We start from the raw sequence: 24,640 nt of genomic DNA on the forward strand, positions 1-24,640 counted from the left end.
TACGCCCCTAAGTGATGTAAGTGATATTGACTTAAGTGGTAGTGTAGACCTGCCCTGAGAGGGAGAGTTGAGGGCCCAGAGCAGAAAGGAAGAGAACCCAAAGAGTAACGGGAGCTCAGAGGCAGAGCAGAGCTGGGCGCCGAGCTTTCAGGGGGGCTGTCCCTGAAGGGGGAGCAGTCAGTTCCCCAGCAGAGCCAGAGCAGGCTGGTGAAAGCTGCAGACAGGCAGGCAGGGGGTCACCTACAAACTTCCACAGGCCAGAGAGCTTAGAGAGGGCTGAAGGCTGAGAACAGCAGAGGAAGGTGCCTGCTGGCTCTCTGAACCAGAGACCTGAACTCAGAGGGCCACAGAAGGCTGAAGGCTGGGGAGTGATGCAGGGGTGTGTCCACTGATGTCTCCAGGCAAGAGATGGAGTCTTGCCTGGCAAGGAAACAGGGTGGAGAAACACCCAAGCTAGAGGGTCTGGGGTGAGGTGTGGGGAGAGACACTGGAGCCAGACCTGGAAGCTAGGATGGGGGAGAGCAGCCAGAACTGCACCTGGGCGCTGAGGCGTGGTAGAGATACTGGAGCTGGGCTTGGTGCTGGACTGTTGGGACGAATGTACTGTTTGGGCTGCACTGGGGGGATTCTGGTAAGAAGGAAACCCCGCAAAAAGGGCTATTGAAATACTCTGAAGGCTGAACTCAGTTTATCTGAGGAATTAAGATGGAAACTGAGGTGGTGGCCACTTGTGGGGCTGCCCTCAGGACACGTGTTTACAGCCAGCTTTACACTAGCCCACGTAACATCCAGTCTGTGCACCGAATGAGGCAGGGGTCCTGTGCGTAAGATAAGATGTGATCATGTAATTAAAGACCATACCATAATGCATGCACTGGGGTGACAAATTAAAATTGAATAGAAAACTGCGGATCTGGCATTTCCCAACTTCTGAGTGTTTGACTTTGCAACCTAAATAACATTCTTTGAACAGTTTACACTGTTTGAGTGTAATTTCCTAGGTGGTTTTTTTAAGAATGTAAAAACTAAACTAAAAGTCTATTAAATGCAATTGTTAACACACACAGGGCATTATCATTGGGGTTTGAACCTTCAGCACTGCAGCACACTGCTACTATGTAAGCTACAGGACACGCTGGCAGCAGGAGAAGGCTGTTTTCCCAAAGGGGTGTTTGGATTGCTGGGTCTGGAGATGGTTGGGGGGAAGCCAACTTCAGCCCAGCCAGGCTCTCTCCCTTGTTCTGCTCTTGTATGTTACATCAAGGAGCTCTCCACTATCAGAAATCTTCTCCCTGCATCTGTACTTGTAGAATGTGATCAAGTCACCTCTAGACTGAGCTCCTTTAGTCTCGCATTGCAAGACATGTTTTCCGGACCTCAGAGCAGTCTTGTGGCTCAACTTGGAACCTTCTCCAATTTTTCAACATCCCTTTTAAAGGGTGGACTCTTAAATGGTCTCAGGGATGCCTTATGCAGAGGTAATAGCACCTCTCTACTCCTGTTCGTACTTCTATTTATATTTCCAAGGCCTGTGTTAACCATTTTTGGCCCAGGATTATCGCACTGGTAGCTCATTCACTTGGTTTCCTCCATGACCCCTAGTTACTCTTCTGTAAGTCCAGGACACAGTGCCACATCCTGTAATTGTATCCTACAGTCTTTCTTTGTTCCTAGATGTATGACCTTGCATTTGGCTGTGTTAAATGCATGTGTTTGATTGCGCCCAGATTACCAAGGATGAATGTAGAAATCAGCTAAATTAACACTAGAGATAAGATATAAATTTGTATTAGCGAAGGAAATTAACCACTGGAACAGCTCACCTAGGGATGTAGTAAATTTGACATCACATGGAGTCTTTAAAACAAGATTGGATGTCTCTTTCTAGCTCAGTCACGGGTTACTGGGGTTGATACAGGAAACACTGGATGATATTCTATGGCCAGAGCATCTTAGGCCAAAAGTTTTTTTGCCAGTGAGTTGTCACACATCCAGCGTGTGTCTCTATCAAACACATGAATAACACAGGTTCTTTCAGTCTTTGATCATTACCTGCACTTTGGTCTCCGGTGTCCCGCTGACTCCACCACTCAGCTGGGGTGACAGGAGTGAGGAGGCAGAACTGTTTGTCAGCCTAGAAGTGGAAGGAAAGGTCTCCTGTCCTCGGCAGTGCCTTGCATTAGCCAACAAAGAGAAAGAAGAAGAGCTGACAGGTTCCGAAAGGACCCTAATCTAGTCCTCATTAGCCAGAAGACCTGTGGCCACAACTCAAGGCATTTGCAGGGGTCGGGGCGGTCAGAGGGTGGGGAACAGGGGGGTTGAATGGGGGCAAGGGATCCCGGGGGAGCAGTCAGGAAGGAGGGGGTTGGATGGGGCAGCAGGAGGCAGTCAGAGGCAGGGGTTCCAGGGACGGTCGGGGACAGGGAGAAGTGGTGGTTGGATGGGACAGGGGTCCCGGGGGGCCATCAGGAATGAGAAGAGGTGTTGGATGGGGCGGCGGGGGCAGTCAGGGGACAGGGAAGGGGGTGGATGTGGCAGGGGTCCGGGGGGGGGAGTCAAGGAACGCGGGGGGTTGGATGGGGCAGGAGTCCTGGGGAGCGGGGATGGGCCACGACCCCCTTGTGGGGTGAGGAGGGAACCGATTGTTCGGATTTTGGCAGCTTATCACTGTAGGGCCCCTCAGGTGCAGACTCCTGGAGCTGCCAGACTGGGTCAGATCCAGGAACTATTCTATTCCAAGAATGACAAACCCTATTGGAACTGCCTTCTTACATAGGAAGATAATACCCGGACTGTGTTTTCTTATAACTACTTTATAAGAACACGCTTGTTAGCCTCCCTAATCTTTTCTGCGATTGTCTCTGCAATGAGCTCCAGTCACCATGACAGCAAAATGTCACATGGAAAAGAAAGACATGGTAGCTACAGGTTACAGGCACCCTATAAGCATTCTCCTTGCTCCGAGACAAGTGCCCTCATTTGGACAAGCTAACCAGCTCCTGGGAAATTCTTAAAGCTCAGGTCTATTATTGCACAATCCTCCGTCAATATAACAGCCCTACTACAAGAATTTCTTGATTTACAGCCTGGAATCACACCCTACTCTTTGAGAAATCCAACATCTACATCCTTGCTAAAGAACTTGCTAGCATTGCTCAATACAGCACAGAGAGGATCACGTCTTCTTTATAAGAACCTGCTTGTTAGTCTCCCTAATCTTTTCTGCCATTGTCTCAAACTCAGCCTCCTTCCCTACCGCCCTGACTGAACAGCAATTCTAATCGCCATGACCACTGCAGTCAATCTGTACCGAACGCCAGGAACGCCCCTGGGCTCAATGGCTTTGGTAGAGGATACATTAAAGGGTGTTCTGAAGATGTGCTGAATCCCATTCCTCGACTGCATCAGGCAGCACTGGGCAACACAAACTCCCAAGACCCTTAACACCGAGTTGGAGCCTGGGCTTTGGTCCAGGAATGCTCAGTGCCCTCAGGGGGGTGTATGTGAGCGAAGGTGGCTTTGAGCCTGGTCCTGGGCCAGGCCCTTCAGTCTGCTCTGACTGGCTCCAGTTGCCAATACGATTGATTCCATTTAATAGCCGTCTGGATAGTCACAACTTCCGGTTAATAGCAACATTTTGCCATGAACCAATCCCGTCCCATTGACTTGAATGTTCATGGCAGTTGGCTAGTGCTGCCTATTAGCCACATTAGCTGATAAATGGCATGCTGCTTGGTAGCTACATGTTTGGATGAAAGGCTCCACCGGCAGGCAGGTTTGTGAGGCAGCAGCCAGCAAAAGGCCGTGCTGAGACCTACCATCCCTGGCTGCTGCCTCACAAACCTGCCTTCTGCTTATTAGCAGCTGTTGGATCACAGCAACTTCTTGCTGCCAGCCGAGGGGTTGCTAACAAGCGGAACGCACTGTAGATTTGGGGTTGTCATGGCAGGCAGAGCTCCCTCGGCACACTGACCCTGAGGCAAACCCCTCAGTCGGGAATCAGTGGCAATGCAGCTCCCCGCCTCAGGCCACTTATTAAAGAGCCTAAATATGGACAGAGGAGCTGAACTGTAGCAGCCATTTTGTAAATACCTCACCATGAATTGTAAACTGACAGTGTCCCCTTAACGCCTTGAAGGTGTGAAAAGGGCTTCTCCCAGCCACAGGTACAGCCCTAGCCAGCATTCATTTCATACCAGAGCCAGCGAGGGCTTGTTCAGCTCCCTCGTTAATAAACACAGGAATCAATAATACTCTTAAATGACTGGCAAAATATTTAAAGAAGGAAACCTGGAGTAGTAAGAGCGGGTCAGACCCAGGGCCCTCACACCCAGCAACCTGGAACAGACAGACCAGGTCAGACCCAAAGCGCCTCACACCCTGCAACTTGGAACAGACAGACCAGGTCAGACCCAAAGCCCTTCACACCCTGCAACCTGGAACAGACAGACCAGGTCAGACCCAGGGCCCCTCATACCCTGCAACCTGGAACAGACAGACCAGGTCAGACCCAGGACCCCTCATACCCTGCAACCTGGAACAGACCGACCAGGTCAGACCCAGGGCCCCTCATAACCTGCAACCTGGAACAGACAGACCAGCTCAGACCCAGGGCCCTCACACCCAGCAACCTGGAACAGACAGACCAGGTCAGACCCAAAGCGCCTCACACCCTGCAACCTGGAACAGACAGACCAGGTCAGACCAAAGGCCCTTCATGGCCTGTGCGCTAGAATAGACAGACGGGGTCAGACCCAGGGCCCTCACACCCAGCAACCTGGAACAGACAGACCAGGTCAGACCCAAAACCCCTCATACCCAGCAACCTGGAACAGACAGACGGGGTCAGACCCAGGGCCCTCACACCCAGCAACCTGGAACAGACAGACCAGGTCAGACCCAAAACCCCTCATACCCAGCAACCTGGAACAGACAGACCGGGTCAGACCCAGGGCCCTCACACCCAGCAACCTGGAACAGACAGACCAGGTCAGACCCAAAGCCCCTCACACCCAGCAACCTGGAACAGACAGACCAGGTCAGACCCAAAGCCCCTCACACCCAGCAACCTGGAACAGACAGACGGGGTCAGACCCAGGGCCCTCACACCCAGCAACCTGGAACAGACAGACCAGGTCAGACCCAAAAAAACCCCTCATACCCAGCAACCTGGAACAGACAGACCAGGTCAGACCCAAAGCCCCTCACACCCAGCAACCTGGAACAGACAGACCAGGTCAGACCCAAAGCCCCTCACACCCAGCAACCTGGAACAGACAGACCAGGTCAGACCCAAAGCCCCTCACACCCAGCAACCTGGAACAGACAGACTGGGTCAGACCCAGGGCCCTCACACCCAGCAACCTGGAACAGACAGACCGGGTCAGACCGAGGGCCCTTCACAGCCAGTGACCTGCAGCAGACAGACCAGGTCAGACCAAAGGCCCTTCATGCCCTGTGCGCTAGAATAGACAGACGGGGTCAGACCCAGGGCCCTCACACCCAGCAACCTGTAACAGACAGACCAGGTCAGACCCAAAGCCCCTCATACCCTGCAACCTGGAACAGACAGACCAGGTCAGACCCAGGGCCCCCATACCCTGCAACCTGGAACAGACAGACCGGGTCAGATCCAGGCCTCTCACACCCAGCAACCTGGAACAGACAGACTGGGTCAGACCCAGGGCCCTCACACCCAGCAACCTGTAACAGACAGACCAGGTCAGACCCAAAGCCCCTCATACCCTGCAACCTGGAACAGACAGACCAGGTCAGACCCAGGGCCCTCACACCCTGCAACCTGGAACAGACAGACCAGGTCAGACCCAGGGCCCCCATACCCTGCAACCTGGAACAGACAGACCAGGTCAGACCCAAAGCCCTTCACACCCAGCAACCTGGAACAGACAGACCAGGTCAGACCCAGGGCCCCTCATACCCTGCAACCTGGAACAGACAGACCGGGTCAGACCCAGACCCCTCACACCCTGCAACCTGGAACAGAGAGACCAGGTCAGACCCAGGGCCCTCACACCCAGCAACCTGGAACAGACAGACCAGGTCAGACCCAAAGCGCCTCACACCCTGCAACCTGGAACCGACAGACCAGGTCAGACCAAAGGCCCTGCATAGCCTGTGCGCTAGAATAGACAGACGGGGTCAGACTCAGGGCCCTCACACCCAGCAACCTGGAACAGACAGACTGGGTCAGACCCAAAACCCCTCACACCCAGCAACCTGGAACAGACAGACCAGGTCAGACCCAGGGCCCTCACACCCAGCAACCTGTAACAGACAGACCAGGTCAGACCCAAAGCACCTCATACCCTGCAACCTGGAACAGACAGACCAGGTCAGACCCAGGGCCCTCACACCCTGCAACCTGGAACAGACAGACCAGGTCAGACCCAGGGCCCCCATACCCTGCCACCTGGAACAGACAGACCAGGTCAGACCCAGGGCCCCTCATACCCTGCAATCTGGAACAGACAGACCAGGTCAGACCCAGGGCCCCTCATACCCTGCAACCTGGAACAGACCGACCAGGTCAGACCCAGGGCCCCTCATACCCTGCAACCTGGAACAGAAAGACCAGGTCAGACCCAGGGCCCTCACACCCAGCAACCTGGAACAGACAGACCAGGTCAGACCCAAAGCCCCTCACACCCAGCAACCTGGAACAGAAAGACTGGGTCAGACCCAGGGCCCTCATACCCAGCAACCTGGAACAGACAGACCAGGTCAGACCCAAAGCCCCTCACACCCAGCAACCTGGAACAGACAGACTGGGTCAGACCCAGGGCCCTCACACCCAGCAACCTGTAACAGACAGACCAGGTCAGACCCAAAGCCCCTCATACCCTGCAACCTGGAACAGACAGACCAGGTCAGACCCAAAGCCCCTCACACCCAGCAACCTGGAACAGACAGACCAGGTCAGACCCAAAGCCCCTCACACCCAGCAACCTGGAACAGACAGACGGGGTCAGACCCAGGAACCTCACACCCAGCAACCTGGAACAGACAGACCAGGTCAGACCCAAAACCCCTCATACCCAGCAACCTGGAACAGACAGACCAGGTCAGACCCAAAGCCCCTCACACCCAGCAACCTGGAACAGACAGACCAGGTCAGACCCAAAGCCCCTCACACCCAGCAACCTGGAACAGACAGACTGGGTCAGACCCAGGGCCCTCACACCCAGCAACCTGGAACAGACAGACCGGGTCAGACCGAGGGCCCTTCACAGCCAGTGACCTGCAGCAGACAGACCAGGTCAGACCAAAGGCCCTTCATGCCCTGTGCGCTAGAATAGACAGACGGGGTCAGACCCAGGGCCCTCACACCCAGCAACCTGTAACAGACAGACCAGGTCAAACCGAAAGCCCCTCATACCCTGCAACCTGGAACAGACAGACCGGGTCAGACCCAAAGCCCCTCACACCCAGCAACCTGGAACAGACAGACCAGGTCAGACCCAAAGCCCTTCACACCCAGCAACCTGGAACAGACAGACCAGGTCAGACCCAGGGCCCCTCATACCCTGCAACCTGGAACAGACAGACCGGGTCAGACCCAAAGCCCCTCACACCCAGCAACCTGGAACAGACAGACTGGGTCAGACCCAGGGCCCTCACACCCAGCAACCTGGAACAGACAGACCAGGTCAGACCCAAAGCCCCTCACACCCAGCAACCTGGAACAGACAGACTGGGTCAGACCCAGGGCCCTCATACCCAGCAACCTGGAACAGACAGACCAGGTCAGACCCAAAGCCCCTCACACCCAGCAACCTGGAACAGACAGACTGGGTCCTCACACCCAGCAACCTGTAACAGACAGACCAGGTCAGACCCAGGGCCCCTCATACCCTGCAACCTGGAACAGACAGACCGGGTCAGACCCAGACCCCTCACACCCTGCAACCTGGAACAGAGAGACCAGGTCAGACCCAGGGCCCTCACACCCAGCAACCTGGAACAGACAGACCAGGTCAGACCCAAAGCGCCTCACACCCTGCAACCTGGAACCGACAGACCAGGTCAGACCAAAGGCCCTGCATAGCCTGTGCGCTAGAATAGACAGACGGGGTCAGACTCAGGGCCCTCACACCCAGCAACCTGGAACAGACAGACTGGGTCAGACCCAAAACCCCTCACACCCAGCAACCTGGAACAGACAGACCAGGTCAGACCCAGGGCCCTCACACCCAGCAACCTGTAACAGACAGACCAGGTCAGACCCAAAGCACCTCATACCCTGCAACCTGGAACAGACAGACCAGGTCAGACCCAGGGCCCTCACACCCTGCAACCTGGAACAGACAGACCAGGTCAGACCCAGGGCCCCCATACCCTGCCACCTGGAACAGACAGACCAGGTCAGACCCAGGGCCCCTCATACCCTGCAATCTGGAACAGACAGACCAGGTCAGACCCAGGGCCCCTCATACCCTGCAACCTGGAACAGACCGACCAGGTCAGACCCAGGGCCCCTCATACCCTGCAACCTGGAACAGAAAGACCAGGTCAGACCCAGGGCTCTCACACCCAGCAACCTGGAACAGACAGACCAGGTCAGACCCAAAGCCCCTCACACCCAGCAACCTGGAACAGAAAGACTGGGTCAGACCCAGGGCCCTCATACCCAGCAACCTGGAACAGACAGACCAGGTCAGACCCAAAGCCCCTCACACCCAGCAACCTGGAACAGACAGACTGGGTCAGACCCAGGGCCCTCACACCCAGCAACCTGTAACAGACAGACCAGGTCAGACCCAAAGCCCCTCATACCCTGCAACCTGGAACAGACAGACCAGGTCAGACCCAAAGCCCCTCACACCCAGCAACCTGGAACAGACAGACCAGGTCAGACCCAAAGCCCCTCACACCCAGCAACCTGGAACAGACAGACGGGGTCAGACCCAGGAACCTCACACCCAGCAACCTGGAACAGACAGACCAGGTCAGACCCAAAACCCCTCATACCCAGCAACCTGGAACAGACAGACCAGGTCAGACCCAAAGCCCCTCACACCCAGCAACCTGGAACAGACAGACCAGGTCAGACCCAAAGCCCCTCACACCCAGCAACCTGGAACAGACAGACTGGGTCAGACCCAGGGCCCTCACACCCAGCAACCTGGAACAGACAGACCGGGTCAGACCGAGGGCCCTTCACAGCCAGTGACCTGCAGCAGACAGACCAGGTCAGACCAAAGGCCCTTCATGCCCTGTGCGCTAGAATAGACAGACGGGGTCAGACCCAGGGCCCTCACACCCAGCAACCTGTAACAGACAGACCAGGTCAGACCCAAAGCCCCTCATACCCTGCAACCTGGAACAGACAGACCAGGTCAGACCCAGGGCCCTCACACCCTGCAACCTGGAACAGACAGACCAGGTCAGACCCAGGGCCCCCATACCCTGCAACCTGGAACAGACAGACCAGGTCAGACCCAGGGCCCCTCATACCCTGCAACCTGGAACAGACCGACCAAGTCAGACCCAGGGCCCCTCATACCCTGCAACCTGGAACAGAAAGACCAGGTCAGACCCAGGGCCCTCACACCCAGCAACCTGGAACAGACAGACCAGGTCAGACCCAAAGCCCCTCACACCCAGCAACCTGGAACAGAAAGACTGGGTCAGACCCAGGGCCCTCATACCCAGCAACCTGGAACAGACAGACCAGGTCGGACCCAAAGCCCCTCACACCCAGCAACCTGGAACAGACAGACTGGGTCAGACCCAGGGCCCTCACACCCAGCAACCTGTAACAGACAGACCAGGTCAGACCCAAAGCCCCTCACACCCTGCAACCTGGAACAGACAGACCGGGTCAGACCCAAAGCCCCTCACACCCAGCAACCTGGAACAGACAGACTGGGTCAGACCCAGGGCCCTCACACCCAGCAACCTGTAACAGACAGACCAGGTCAAACCGAAAGCCCCTCACACCCAGCAACCTGGAACAGACAGACCGGGTCAGACCCAAAGCCCCTCACACCCAGCAACCTGGAACAGACCGACCAGGTCAGACCCAAAGCCCTTCACACCCAGCAACCTGGAACAGACAGACCAGGTCAGACCCAGGGCCCCTCATACCCTGCAACCTGGAACAGACAGACCGGGTCAGACCCAAAGCCCCTCACACCCAGCAACCTGGAACAGACAGACCAGGTCAGACCCAAAGCCCCTCACACCCAGCAACCTGGAACAGACAGACCGGGTCAGACCCAGGGCCCTCACACCCAGCAACCTGGAACAGACAGACCAGGTCAGACCCAAAGCCCTTCACACCCAGCAACCTGGAACAGACAGACCAGGTCAGACCCAGGGCCCCTCATACCCTGCAACCTGGAACAGACCGACCAGGTCAGACCCAGGGCCCCTCATACCCTGCAACCTGGAACAGAAAGACCAGGTCAGACCCAGGGCCCTCACACCCAGCAACCTGGAACAGACAGACCAGGTCAGACCCAAAGCCCCTCACACCCAGCAACCTGGAACAGAAAGACTGGGTCAGACCCAGGGCCCTCATACCTAGCAACCTGGAACAGACAGACCAGGTCAGACCCAAAGCCCCTCACACCCAGCAACCTGGAACAGACAGACTGGGTCAGACCCAGGGCCCTCACACCCAGCAACCTGTAACAGACAGACCAGGTCAGACCCAAAGCCCCTCATACCCTGCAACCTGGAACAGACAGACCGGGTCAGACCCAAAGCCCCTCACACCCAGCAACCTGGAACAGACAGACTGGGTCAGACCCAGGGCCCTCACACCCAGCAACCTGTAACAGACAGACCAGGTCAGACCCAAAGCCCCTCATACCCTGCAACCTGGAACAGAAAGACCAGGTCAGACCAAAGGCCCTTCATGGCCTGTGCGCTAGAATAGACAGATGGGGTCAGACTCAGGGCCCTCACACCCAGCAACCTGGAACAGACAGACCAGGTCAGACCCAAAGCCCTTCACACCCAGCAACCTGGAACAGACAGACCAGGTCAGACCCAGGGCCCCTCATACCCTGCAACCTGGAACAGACCGACCAGGTCAGACCCAGGGCCCCTCATACCCTGCAACCTGGAACAGAAAGACCAGGTCAGACCCAGGGCCCTCACACCCAGCAACCTGGAACAGACAGACCAGGTCAGACCCAAAGCCCCTCACACCCAGCAACCTGGAACAGAAAGACTGGGTCAGACCCAGGGCCCTCATACCTAGCAACCTGGAACAGACAGACCAGGTCAGACCCAAAGCCCCTCACACCCAGCAACCTGGAACAGACAGACTGGGTCAGACCCAGGGCCCTCACACCCAGCAACCTGTAACAGACAGACCAGGTCAGACCCAAAGCCCCTCATACCCTGCAACCTGGAACAGACAGACCGGGTCAGACCCAAAGCCCCTCACACCCAGCAACCTGGAACAGACAGACTGGGTCAGACCCAGGGCCCTCACACCCAGCAACCTGTAACAGACAGACCAGGTCAGACCCAAAGCCCCTCATACCCTGCAACCTGGAACAGAAAGACCAGGTCAGACCAAAGGCCCTTCATGGCCTGTGCGCTAGAATAGACAGATGGGGTCAGACTCAGGGCCCTCACACCCAGCAACCTGGAACAGACAGACCAGGTCAGACCCAGAGCCCCTCATAACCAGCAACCTGGAACAGACAGACCAGGTCAGACCCAGAGCCCCTCACACCCTGCAACCTGGAACAGACAGACCAGGTCAGACCCAGGCCCCTCATACCCAGCAACCTGGAATAGACAGACCGGGTCAGAGCCAGGGCCCTCACACCCAGCAACCTGGAACAGACAGACCGGGTCAGACCGAGGGCCCCTCACACCCAGTGACCTGCAGCAGACAGACCAGGTCAGACCAGGGTCCCCCACAGCCTGTGGCCTGGAACAGACCTGGTCAGACCAGGACCCTTGAAACCTTGTGATCTGCCACTGGAATCAGTCAGTAACTTTAGGTCTGGACAGTTATTCTTTTCTTAACCAGTTAAGAGTTAGTCCTTTGCTACACATAATTAAATAACTCAATAATAGTTAAAAGAATAGCTCATAGCCCCATGAGCACAGGAACCAGGACATGCAGCATGGGAGAAAAAGGAAAGGCAACAAATATGGGTTCTTTGATCACACACCAAAACACGCATGGAAACTTCTCCCGTAATCTGCGATCATGCAATACAATTCATCTGATGAGGCAGTATGATGAGGACTAAGGGGCCAGTCAAACTCAGGCACAGTTTGCTGTGTGCTCAGGTTCCAGATCCCACACCCACACCATATTTATTGATTACAAAGGAGGCGTTGGGGTTTACATTTACATTCACAAGCCCAGGGAATTGCTTAAGAGGAATGCTCCATTTTTCTGCTCTCTGACAGGTCGACTAGCCCCACAGCTTGTTTCTCTAGACTCACACAAAGCAGATAAGTCCCTCTATGACTAGGCCTTCTAAGTGACCCGCCAAACTCATTCACTTGGGCCCAGATCCTCAGAGCTATTTAAGTGCCTAACTCCCACTGATTTCAAAGGGAGTTAGGTGCCTAAATACCTTTGTGGACCTTAGCAATTTAAACATTGATCCGGGATGGTGCTGTGTGTTAAAACTGTACAAGAAGGTAACTTCCTGTGCTCATGGCACCACTGCTCTCTGACCTCTTCCGTTGCTTCCAATTCACGCTGTGCGCTCAGATAGTGCCAGGACCTTGTGTTCCCAGCTGTTCTGGGGCGAGTTCAGAGCAATGGCTTGGCTCTGCTATTTGTGCCTTGGAATGCAGTGGTTCTGCGGCTTGCCTTCAATGCCTTGTTCCAGGACCCTTCCTGAGGCAGGTTGTGGGGGCGTCCAGCCACGTTGGTTCCACTGATCAGGTTGCCAGATGAGAGAGGGAATAGTCTGAACGTGCCCCCCCTCTGCCCCCACCCCCTGTTCCCCAGAGTGTCCCGTAGATGGCAGTGCTGTATTGCAAATCGTCCGTAGAGGGCAGGGCATCTTTACAGGTCGTCCCATGTGAGTCCCAAGCACATTAATTTTACTTGGGAAGAATTCCTTTGACCTTCTCTTACGTCGAAGCTTACAGGAATAATTTAAGTTGTGAGTGTGAGTGAGGTGTGTTCTCACCTGCACCAGGTGGTCACTTTACATTCTCCAGACGTACTGTACCTCTCAGTAACACGTGGGATCCTGGCCCCATGGACAGAGCTGGCTCTGCCTCCCAGCTGCCAGGCAGGCGGAAGGGCTGTCAGTGACAGATTGGCGAGCCCTGCAGGATGGAGGAGATCCGAAGTCTGTTCTAGTGCACTACACAGGGTCTGACAGCAAGGGACTCCGGTCAGCCCTGACCTTGGATTCTAACAGTGGCACGTGGAGCTAGCAGCGCTTCGCTCACAGGGGCTCTGTGCCATGGAATGAGCTGCTGCTGTATAAATGTTACACTTCACCGCAACGCACACAAAGCAGCCACCTCCTCTCAGGACAATTTACAGAACTGTCCCTTGGAAAACTTTTCTAAATATAGGTGACTAGGTGTGGCTCCTGCCACACTCCTCTCCTGCAGCCTGAGGCTCATCGTGGCACGAAGATTCCCCCGAGCATCCCAGGCTTCCTTTATATAAAACAAGTCCACTCCATTTTGGGTGGTCCCAAAGAATCGTGTTGCTAACCTTCCCCCAAGATCTAACCCACTTCCTCCTCCCTGTAATTTGCCAGTTGCTCTGAGAGCCCCTGCTGCTTCCTCTCTGCCCCCTGCGCGGCACTTAGAGCAGCCACTAGGAAGGAGCCCCTCCATTGGGAGGGAAAGGATGGATCCCAGCTCCCTCCCCTGTGGGCTCTGCTCTGCGCTCCCATAAACTGCACATCTGGATGCCTGCTGTCAGTGCGGATTTACACTTTCCTGACTGTATGCGTGTCAGTCCTTCCTTGGGAAATCTGTTTGGTCCTGACAGTCAGTCTGATGGCCCCCAACACCCGTTATACTTGGAGTTCACTACAATACCCCATAACTGCATAACATTACATACCCTTCCCATGATCCATCGGCTCTTTGCACCTTCCGACAGTATTCCAGGCCCTTCTGGAGCATCTCGCTAGAGAAAGGAATGTAAGTATTTTCTTTACAGTTGCAAATATCCAATCAGGCCAGGTTTATTTTGGTATCTAAATCCAGATCTGGGTATTTGACTTTAGGCACTGGATTTGAATATTTTGGCCTGAACAAGTAGACAGAGTGTGTGTAAGAACATCAGCAGGTCCTGCCTTGGCTCACCAGGCCCTGTGGCCAATGTCCTTTATGCCACACTCCACCCATCTTCTCAGCACAAAACTTGACACTTGAGAGGCCGCCTCTCTCCCACCTGGTGCTGCAACCTGTACAGGCCTTGGGAGTATTGAGCAGACATATCCTCCAGATAAAATTGGGGTGGGCCCATGTTAGGGTGTTCTCCCATTTTTAGCCTGAGGATTTGCCAGCTCCAAACTCTTGGAGACTGTATCTGCTGCAGAATCACATGGGAGAGAGGCAGACTCTCAGGTAGACAGAATCCAAAGCAGGTCGGGCTTATTAGGGCAAAACTAGCACCTTGAATTTCACTTGGAAATCAGCTGGCATCCAGTGCAAGACACAGGACCTGATGTCAAGTGCAAGAACAAGGGCAACATATGAAGTTGGACACAGACTGGCTAACCTAGTGAGGAGGGCTTTAAACTAGGTTCAACGGGGACAGGTGAGCAAAGCCCACAGGTAAGTGGAGAACATGGAGACCTGGGAGATGGGTCGGAAATAGGAGGGAGTGTGAGCTATAATGGCAGAGAGAAAAGAGGGTCAGGGCAAAACTGGAAGGCAAGATCAAACCAGTATCTTAGATGCCTATAGACAAATGTGAGATGTATGGGTAATAAGCAGGAAGAACTGGAAGTGCTAATAAATAAATACAACTATGACATTGTTGGCATCACCAAAACTTGGTGGGATAATACACATGATTGGAATGTTAGTGTGGATGGGTACAGCTTGCTCAGGAAGGATAGACAGGGGGAAAAGGGAGGAGGTGTTGCCTTATATATTAAAAATGTACACACTTGGACTGAGGTGGAGATGGACATAGGAGACGGAAGTGTTGAGAGTCTCTGGTTTAGGGTAAAAGGGGTAAAAAACAAGGGTGATGTCATGCTAGGAGTCTACTACAGGCCACCTAACCAGGTGGAAGAGGTGGATGAGGCTTTTTTTAGACAACTAAATACACAGCAGGGCACAGACTATCCAATAAGTTCTTGGACTGCATTGCAGACAACTTTTAATTTCAGAAGGTTGAAAAAGCTACTGTGGGGAAGCTGTTCTAGATTTGATTTTAACAAATAGGGAGGAACTTGTTGAGAATTTGAAAGTGGAAGGCAGCTTGGGTGAAAGTGATCATGAAATCATAGAGTTCACAATTCTAAGGAAGGGTAGAAGGGAGTACAGCAAAATAGAGACAATGGATTTCAGGAAGGCGGATTTTGGTAAGCTCAGAGAGCTGATAGGTAAGGTCCCATGGGAATCAAGACTGAGGGGAAAAACAACTGAGGAGAGTTGGCAGTTTTTCAAAGGGACACTATTAAGGGCCCAAAAGCAAGCTATTCCGCTGGGGAGGAAAGATAGAAAATGTGACAAAAGACCACCTTGGCTTAACCACGAGATCTTGCATGATCTAAAAAATAAAAAGGAGTCATAAAAAATGGAAACTAGGACAAATTACAAAGGATGAATATAGGCAAACAACACAGGAATGCAGGGGCAAGATTAGAAAGGCAAAGGCACAAAATGAGCTCAAACTAGCTACAGGAATAAAGGGAAACAAGAAGACTTTTTATCAATACATTAGAAGCAAGAGGAAGACCAAGGCCAGGATAGGCCCACTGCTCAGTGAGGGGGGAGAAACAGTAACAGGAAACTTGGAAATGGCAGAGATGCTTAATGACTTCTTTGTTTCGGTCTTCACAGATAAGTCTGAAGGAAGGCTTAACATAGTGAATGCTAATGGGAAGTGGGTAGGATTAGAAGAGAAAATAAAAAAAGAACAAGTTAAAAATCACTTAGAAAAGTTAGATGCTTGCAAGTCACCAGGACCTGATGAAATGCATCCTAGAATACTCAAGGAGCTAATAGAGGAGGTGTCTGAGCCTCTAGCTATTATCTTTGGAAAATCATGGGAGACAGGAGAGATTCCAGAAGACTGGAAAAGGGCAAATATAGTGCCCATCTATAAAAAGGGAAATAAAAACAACCCATGAAACTACAAACCAGTTAGTTTAACTTCTGTGCCAGGGAAAATAATGGAGCAAGTGGTTAAGGAAATCATCTGCAAACACTTGGAAGGTGGAAAGGTGATAGGGAACAGCAAGCATGGATTTGTAAAGAACAAATCATGTCAAACCAATCTGATAACTTTCTTTGATAGGATAATGAGTCTTGTGGATAAGGGAGAAATGGTGGATGTGGTATACCTAGACTTTAGTAAGGCATTTGTTACGGTCTCGCATGATATTCTTATCAACAAACTAGGCAAATAGAACTTAGATGGGGCTACTATAAGATGGGTGCATAACTGGCTGGATAACCGTACTCAGAGAGTAGTTATTAATGGTTCCCAATCCTGCTGGAAAGGTATAACAAGTGGGGTTCCGCAGGGGTCTGTTTTGAGACCGGCTCTGTTCAATATCTTCATCAACAACTTAGATATTGGCATAGAAAGTACGCTTATTAAGTTTGCAGACGATACCAAACTGGGAGGGATTGCAACTGCTTTGGAGGATAGGGTCATAATTCAACATGATGTGGACAAATTGGAGAAATGGTCTGAGGTAAACAGGATGAAGTTTAATAAAGACAAATGCAAAATGCTCCACTTAGGAAGGAACAATCAGTTTCACACATACAGAATGGGAAGAGACTGTCTAGGAAGGAGTACGGCAGAAAGGGATCTAGGGGTTATAGTGGACCACAAGCTAAATATGAGTCAACAGTGTGATGCTGTTGCAGAAAAAACAAACATGATTCTGGGATGCATTAACAGGTGTGTTGTAAGCAAGACACAAGAAGTCATTCTTCCACTATACTCTGCGCTGGCTAGGCGTCAACTGGAGTATTGTGTCCAGTTCTGGGCACCGCATTTCAAGAAAGATATGGAGAAATTGGAGAGGGTCCAGAGAAGAGCAACAAGAATGATTAAAGGTCTTGAGAACATGACCTATGAAGGAAGGCTGAAAGAATTGGGTTTGTATAGTTTGGAAAAGAGAAGACTGAGAGGGGACATGATAGCAGTTTTCAGGTATCTAAAAGGGTGTCAGAAGGAGGAGGGAGAAAACTTGTTCACCTTAGCCTCTAAGGATAGAACAAGAAGCAATGGGCTTAAACTGCAGCAAGGGAGGTTTAGGTTGGACATTAGGAAAAAGTTCCTAACTGTCAGGTTAAACACTGGAATAAACTGCCTAGGGAGGTTGTGGAATCTCCATCTCTGGAGATATTTAAGAGTAGATTAGATAAATGCCTATCAGGGATGGTGACAGTATTTGGACCTGCCATGAGAGCAGGAGACTGGACTCGATGACCTCTCGAGGTCCCTTCCAGTCCTAGAATCTATAAGTAAATACACTGAGAGTAGTGACCCAGCATTTCTGTGGGCAGATTCGCATCTGACTTGCAGCAGAAGTATATCAGAGAGATAATATTGCATGGGTCCATGATTATACTTTAATCTGGTATATTTCTTTAAATGACTCTGTTTCGGAGATGCATGCTGTTGTGTTTAGCTTGCACCTGAAGTGTGTTCGTTTACCAGCTCCAGTTCTTATACAAGTTGGTTTATCATTTGCTCTACTGGGATTTAGGAAGAATAGTTTCCTCTATGTGTCGCACTACACAACTGATCAGGTGCACTGGGGGAGGCTTCATCTTCCTGGTCTGACACAGGTGCAAGATCTCAGACCACCTGGTTCACTGGTCCAACCAGGTAGAGCAAACTCTACCTGTGCTTCTAGAGCTGAGGGAATAATGGATTTTTGGGTTCCGAGGCTGAACTGGAAAAATAAAAAAAAAATTGGTTCATTTCGAACCAAAACTGAATTTTTTTGGTGACTAAACAAATTTTTAAAAAAATTCATTCAGCTCAAAATGAACCATTGTGAATGTCAAACCGAAACCAACATTTCCTAAATGAAATGTCAAATCACAATGACCTTTTGAAAATGAAATGATGAGTCCAAATATTTCAATTTTTTTTTTCAAAACAAACAGTTTTGATATTTCCTAACTTTTTGTTTGCGGCATTGTTTTGTTTTGGTGAAACTATTTGCTGACTTTGCCCCAAATTCATGACTAGTTTTGACGCCCCCCAAAATGCATTTGTTTGCAAATTTACTCTTCACCCAATAAATTCAACCAGCTCTATTATTTTCACAAGCTTATTTGCATTAATATCAGCAGCCTTCACAGGGTGCAAATTCTCTCCCAGGGACAATAAACTCTGAATTGAAGGTTTCAGTCATCTCAGTTTAACACTTCCCCTCCCTCTCTCTTCTCTTCCCCAGTAACTGATCTCCTAGGCCCCGTGCTCCGGAATTTCTCCTGGAAGTGTTTCAGCGCCTGCATGACTGACGAAGTGCGCTCCACATAGCTGTAGTCTACCATAATGTCAGCTGCAAAACATGAAGAGGAGAGACAATGACACCATTCTGCCCAGTCAAGAGGGGTAGCCAGCCTTAGCATGAGGAAACAGTGGAGGCAAGATATGATCTAACCCAGATGGCTGTTGAACGGTATCTGGTTAAATGGACCCACTTTACATTTTTCAAAATATTGCGTGGATTTTTTTAATTGCTTAAAAATGTTTTTCTTTGATCATTTTTCCTTTTCCCGTCTTTTCTGGACCTGAGACCCCTAAAGCAGGGAAAGGGGACAGGGAGCGACTCTTGCTGAGGGGGAGAGGTATGGGGGAGATTTATCCCAAGGCTAGTGATCCAGGTGGAAGGGAAGCCCCCCAGAGAGGTGGCAGCGATCAAAAGGGGAGACACACCTAAGGAGGAGCGGAGAGGAGAGGGGCTCGGCTAAGTGCATATGAGAAGAGAGACCTCAGGGTAGTGACCGTAAGTGGGGGAGGAGATCCTGGGGGAAGAGGAAGAGAGAGACCTCTCATGAAGGCGCCTGGGGGAGAATAAAACAGAAAGAAGCAGAGGAGTGGGCTGGCAGAGAGAGGGAAAGGGGGACAGTGACACGAGGGAGAAAAGTAGTCAGAAAGAAAACGAACTGGAAAATAGTGAGAGGAACAAGGAACAGCCAGACCGGATCAGACACACTGTCCATCCAGCCCAGTGTCCTGTCTCCAGCAGGGACCAGCACCAGGGCCTTCAAAAGGACCCTGCACAGGCAGATATGGGATAACCTACCCCTATAGACGTCTCATCCTGGTCTCCGATAGCTAGAGATTAAGCCCTGGAGCCAGATGTTTTATCTCCCTTTTAATACTCTTTTACGGTTTACTCATTAACAGTTATAATCCTGGATATTCGGGATCGCCATACAAAAATCCAATCTGTCTTTGATTCATGTTATGTTCTGGGCCACAACAGCATCCAGTGGCAGTAAGTTCCACAGTCTAATTACATGTTGTGTGAAAAAGTATTTCCTTTCATTACTAAGGCTACAACTTTGTCATGGAGATCGCGGAAATCACAGAATCAGTGACTTCCAAAGACCTCCGTGACTTCAGCCTGCCGAGGCTGGGAGCTGCAGGGTCCCACTGCTGCCTGTGGCAGCCGGGAGCTGTGGGGTATCCTGAGCTCTGAGCCACCATAGGTGGCCGGGGGGACCCCGCAGCTCCCAGCGGCAGGCGGAGGAGGGCCCTGGAGCTATGAGCCCCCACCTCAGAGACAGGTCACCGGCTTCCATGAATTTTTCTTTCTTGCCTGTGACCTGTCCTGTGACTTTTACTAAAAATATCCAGGACAAAATCTTAGCTTTATTCATTACTTTTGAATTTTCTGCCTTTCATTGTCATTGAATATCCCCTTGTTCTTGTGTTATGAGGTACAGAGAACAGAAGCTTCCATGCTAACTTCTCTAGACCAGTCATTAATAGAGTCAGAGACTTTTGCCTAGCAGTACAGTACCCATAGAGGGGCAGCACTCACACCTCATGTCCGTAGCCCCTCCCGTGGCTATATGGGGAGCACCACCCCAGCCCCACTCAGTTCCCTTGCACTCAACATCCAGGGAAAGACTCAGATGCAGCAGGAATGGAGGCTGCTTCGTGGAATACACGTCTGCCTCACATCTCAAAGAACCACCGATACCGTAAGTCACCATTTCTTCTTCTTCACATGGATGCAGGCGCGTGTTCCAGGTAGGTGACTCGCAAGCAGAAACCCTTGTAGGAGGTGGGGCTCAGAGTCTATCGGAGTAGGCACTGCAGGACTGCTCTTCCGAGATTAATATCTGCTCTGGAAAATGCAGTGATAACATAATGGTCTGCAAATGTATGGCTGGATGACCAAGTGGCCGCCCTGCAAATGTCTAATATAGAAATGTCATTGAGGGCTGCTACCAACATTGCCTGTGCTCTCACCAAATGAACCCATAGCTTCTGAGGAAGTGTAGCCAAAGTTATCTCATATGCAGACCTGATACAAGATGTTTTCCATCTAGTGATGGCCTGTGCAGAGACCCCTTGTCCCTTCATGCGGTCCACATATGACACAAAGAGGTGAAGCGAAGCACAGAACGGTTCCATCCCGTTCAGGTAACAGGCTAGACCCCATGTAATGTCTAACATATGGAGATGAAGCTCCTCCAGGGGGGAATATGGCTTAAAGAAGAACACAGGCAAGTACAACATCTGGTTCAAATGAAACTGAGAGACCACTTTGGATAAGAACTTTGGGTCTGGCCGAAGCATTATCTTGTCCTTCGAGAACTGCATGTAATGAGGCCCAGCCACCTGGGCCTGCAACTCACCCACCCGCCTTGCATCCACTCACTGTTTCCTGAGACAGGAGGCGCAGTGGACAGGATGCAAGAGGCTCAAATGGAGTCCTCATTAGAGGCACTAAGACAGTGGGACCGGCTCTCAGACCAGAGGATGCAGGTGGAGAAGTCCTTTCAGAAATCTCGTCACCATGGTGTTGGAAAAAACTGATTTCCTTTGGATAGGAGGATGCAATGCTGATATTGCTGCCAAGTGCATTCTCGGAGAACTGAGGGCCAAGATCAATTTCTGAAGGTGTATTAGGTACTCTAAGATGTCCTGGATGGAAGCTTCCGCCGGATGGGTCCCACAGGCCAAGGACCACACCAAAAACTTCTTCCACTTTGCTAAGTTCGTCGTCCTAGTGGACAACTTCCTATTGTTAAGTAGGACCTGTTGGACAGTCTCCAAGCAACACTCTTCTTCTTCATTCAGCCATGCAGCAGCCATGCCATAAGGTGCAGGGAGCTGATGACCGATGCAGCATGAGGCCATGGTCCTGTGCGAGGAGGTTGGGATGGAGAGGAAGTGGTACAGGAGGCTGAACTGACAGAGCAAGGAGTTCCGAGAACAAGCACTGTCTTGGCAACACAGGAGTGATCAGGATGAGCCTGGCTCGATCCGCCTTGTGTTTGGTGATGACCTGAGGAATGATTGGGATAGGAGGAAAGGCACACAGCAGGGTCGAATGCCAGCTGCAGAGGAAGACAGCAGAGAGGGAGCTCGGGCTGAGTCCCCCGAGAGCAGAATAGACGATACTTCCTGCTTTCCCTCATCGCAAATGGGTCGATCGTGGGGATGCCAAACGTTGCGAAGATGATCCAAAGGGCACTTGCCTTCAGTGACAACTCGTGACTCAGGGAGACGGTCCTGCTGAGATGGTCGGCAAGATGATTCTGCACGCCTGGTAAGTGGGCAGCTACCAGGGTGATGTCCTCTTCAATACAGAACTGCCACAGGTGGATCACCTCTAGGCAGAGTAATCTGGAGTGGCCTCCCCCTTGTTTATTCACATAGTACATTGCGCTGGTATTGTTGGTGAGTATGTGAACTGCTGAATGCCTGATACAGTCCCAGAAGGCACGACATCCATTGTGCATGGCCCGGAGTTCCAGCACACTGATATGGAGTGAGGCTTCCTGTTCTGTCCACAGGCCCTGCACTTCAGTGAGTCCAGATGCGCCCCCCAAACCAGAAGGCAGGTGTCGATGAACACTGTCTTGGTTGGAGAGAGCTGAATGAACAAGTCTCCTTGACACGCATTGTGCAGAGATGTCCACCAGCACCAGGAGTCCAGGACTAATGGTGGGAGGTGCACCAATCTGTCCAGGGAGTACAGGGCAGGGCCATAACCATCCCAAGCTACATGTGAAGGGGGCAAAGGTGCAGACTGGTGATCTGGACCCCCCGTGTACAAGCGGACAGGCTCAGGCACACTCAGACAGTTTTGGAGGGCTGAAATTGCAGACTGAGGAAAAGCTGTCGAATTGCCTTGAAGCAGTCAGTCGGTAGGGATGCTCTCAACCTCATGGAATCTTACAGTGCTGCAATGAACTCGATTTTTTGAGCGGGAACCAAGGTTGACTTTTTGGTGTTTAAAATGATTCCAAGATGGTTGAGCAAATGCAATATAGTGTTGACTTGTGCAAGAACCTCCTCTCTGGAGCCACCCTTCAGCAACCAGATATTGAGGTACGGGAAGATGTGGATTCCTTTCCTCCTGAGATATGACCACTGCCATGCATTTGGTGAAAACTCTGGGGACAGAAGTAAGGTCAAAAGGGAGAACTGTGCATTGAAAATGGCATTCTCCTACCAGGAAACGAAGAAACTTCCCTTGACTCAGTAGAATCGCCACATGGAAATAAACGTCCTGAAGGTCCAGAGCAGCAAACCAGTCGTTCTGAGACAGTGCAGGGAGGACAGCCGATAGAGTGATCATATGGAACCTCATGTACTTGATGAATTTGTTGAGGCCGTGAAGGTTGAGGATGGGTCTCATCCTGCCCTAGGATTTTGGTATCAGGAACTACCGGGAGTAAAAGCTGTGACCCCAGTATTCTGGCAAGACTTCCTCCACCACTGCCAACGTCAAGAGAGAGCTGACCTGCTCAATGAGCAGTGTCTCATTAGAGGGTCCCTGAAGAGGGATGGGGAGATTGGATGCGGAGGAGACGTGGAGAGAAACTGGATGGAGTAGCCTGATCTAAGAGTGTCTAGGACCCACCTGTTGCAGATGATTGAGACCCAGGCATTGTAAAAATGAACCTGCCTGTCCCCAAAGGAATGGAAGTACAACAAGGGCATAAGAACAGCAACTGGAATGGTGCTCTGGACCAAGGAGTCAAAATGGGATCTTAGCAGGCACCAGAAGAGGGCGAGGGGATCGGCCGAGCCCCAAACTTGAGTGTTTCCTTTTCCTGGGATAGTCTTGCTGTTTCGGACGAAAGGGCTGCACGAAGGGATGCTGTGGCCTATACTGTTGTTGTTGCCATGCCCCATAATGGAATCTCTGCCTGGGCAGCGTGTACACCCAGAAGGATCTTCAGATAATCCAGAAATCCTTAAAGGAATGCAGGGTGTCATCTCTCTTATCTGAAAACAAGGTCTAGTTAGCAAGGACATACAAAGTGATCCCTGAGTTTTCATAGAATATCACAGGGTTAGAAGGGACCTCAGGAGGTCATCTAGTCCAACCCGCTGCTCAAAGCAGGGCCAATCCCCAGACAGACTTTTGTCCCAGATCCTTAAATGGCCCCCTCAAGGATTGAACTAACAACTCCGGGTTTAGTAGGCCAATGCTCAAACCACTGAGCTACCCCACCCCCCAGGAGGCCTGCATCATAGTAACCGCAGAGGCCAGCATCCTGGCCAAAGTGTCTGTAATGTCCAGGGCAGACTGCAGTGACGTCTTGGCCACAAAGCAGCCCTTGGCAACTGTGGCACTCTGTGCCTCAAAGCAGCACCCTGGAACCCCCATAGCCACCCTGTCATTTGGTATATTTCATACAAAGTGTGACGCTGTATGGAATAGGGGAGAACATTAATAATAATGTTGACACCAATGTTATAAAACTGCAATGAGTCTAACCAGATATGCCGTGTGAGGTATCTGCGGAAATGTTATAATTTGCCAAGTATGATATAGATTCATAGATTCTAGGACTGGAAGGGACCTCGAGAGGTCATCGAGTCCAGTCCCCTGCCCTCATGGCAAGACCAAATACTGTCTAGACCATCCCTCATAGACATCTAACCTACTCTTAAATATCTCCAGAGATGGAGATTCCACAACCTCCCTAGGCAATTTATTCCAGTGTTTAACCACCCTGACAGTCAGGAACTTTTTCCTAATGTCCAACCTAAACCTCCCTTGCTGCAGTTTAAGCCCATTGCTTCTTGTTCTATCCTTAGAGACTAAGGTGAACAAGTTTTCTCCCTCCTCCTTATAACATGCTGGCTATTCCCTATCACCTTTCCACCTTCCAAGTGTTTGCAGATGATTTCCTTAACTACTTGCTCCATTATCTTCCCTGGCACAGAAGTTAAACTAACTGGTCTGTAGTTTCATGGGTTGTTTTTATTTCCCTTTTTATAGATGGGCACTATATTTGCCCTTTTCCA

General features: G+C 51.5%; 1 protein-coding gene across 1 annotated transcript in view; it reads right to left on the reverse strand.

Moving 5' to 3' along the window:
• LOC128845215 (uncharacterized) overlaps nt 1–22,038 on the reverse strand; it is a 35,016-nt gene extending 12,978 nt beyond the window's left edge. Inside the window, exon 1 of the mRNA XM_054043606.1 lies at nt 21,849–22,038. Within this exon, the coding sequence (XP_053899581.1) occupies nt 21,849–22,038 (190 nt within the window). The remainder of the gene's footprint in view (nt 1–21,848) is intronic.
• Nucleotides 22,039–24,640: the final 2,602 nt, after the last annotated feature.

This window comes from Malaclemys terrapin, chromosome 11 (genome assembly GCF_027887155.1).
Source record: "Malaclemys terrapin pileata isolate rMalTer1 chromosome 11, rMalTer1.hap1, whole genome shotgun sequence".
Taxonomy (NCBI): Eukaryota; Metazoa; Chordata; order Testudines; family Emydidae; genus Malaclemys; species Malaclemys terrapin.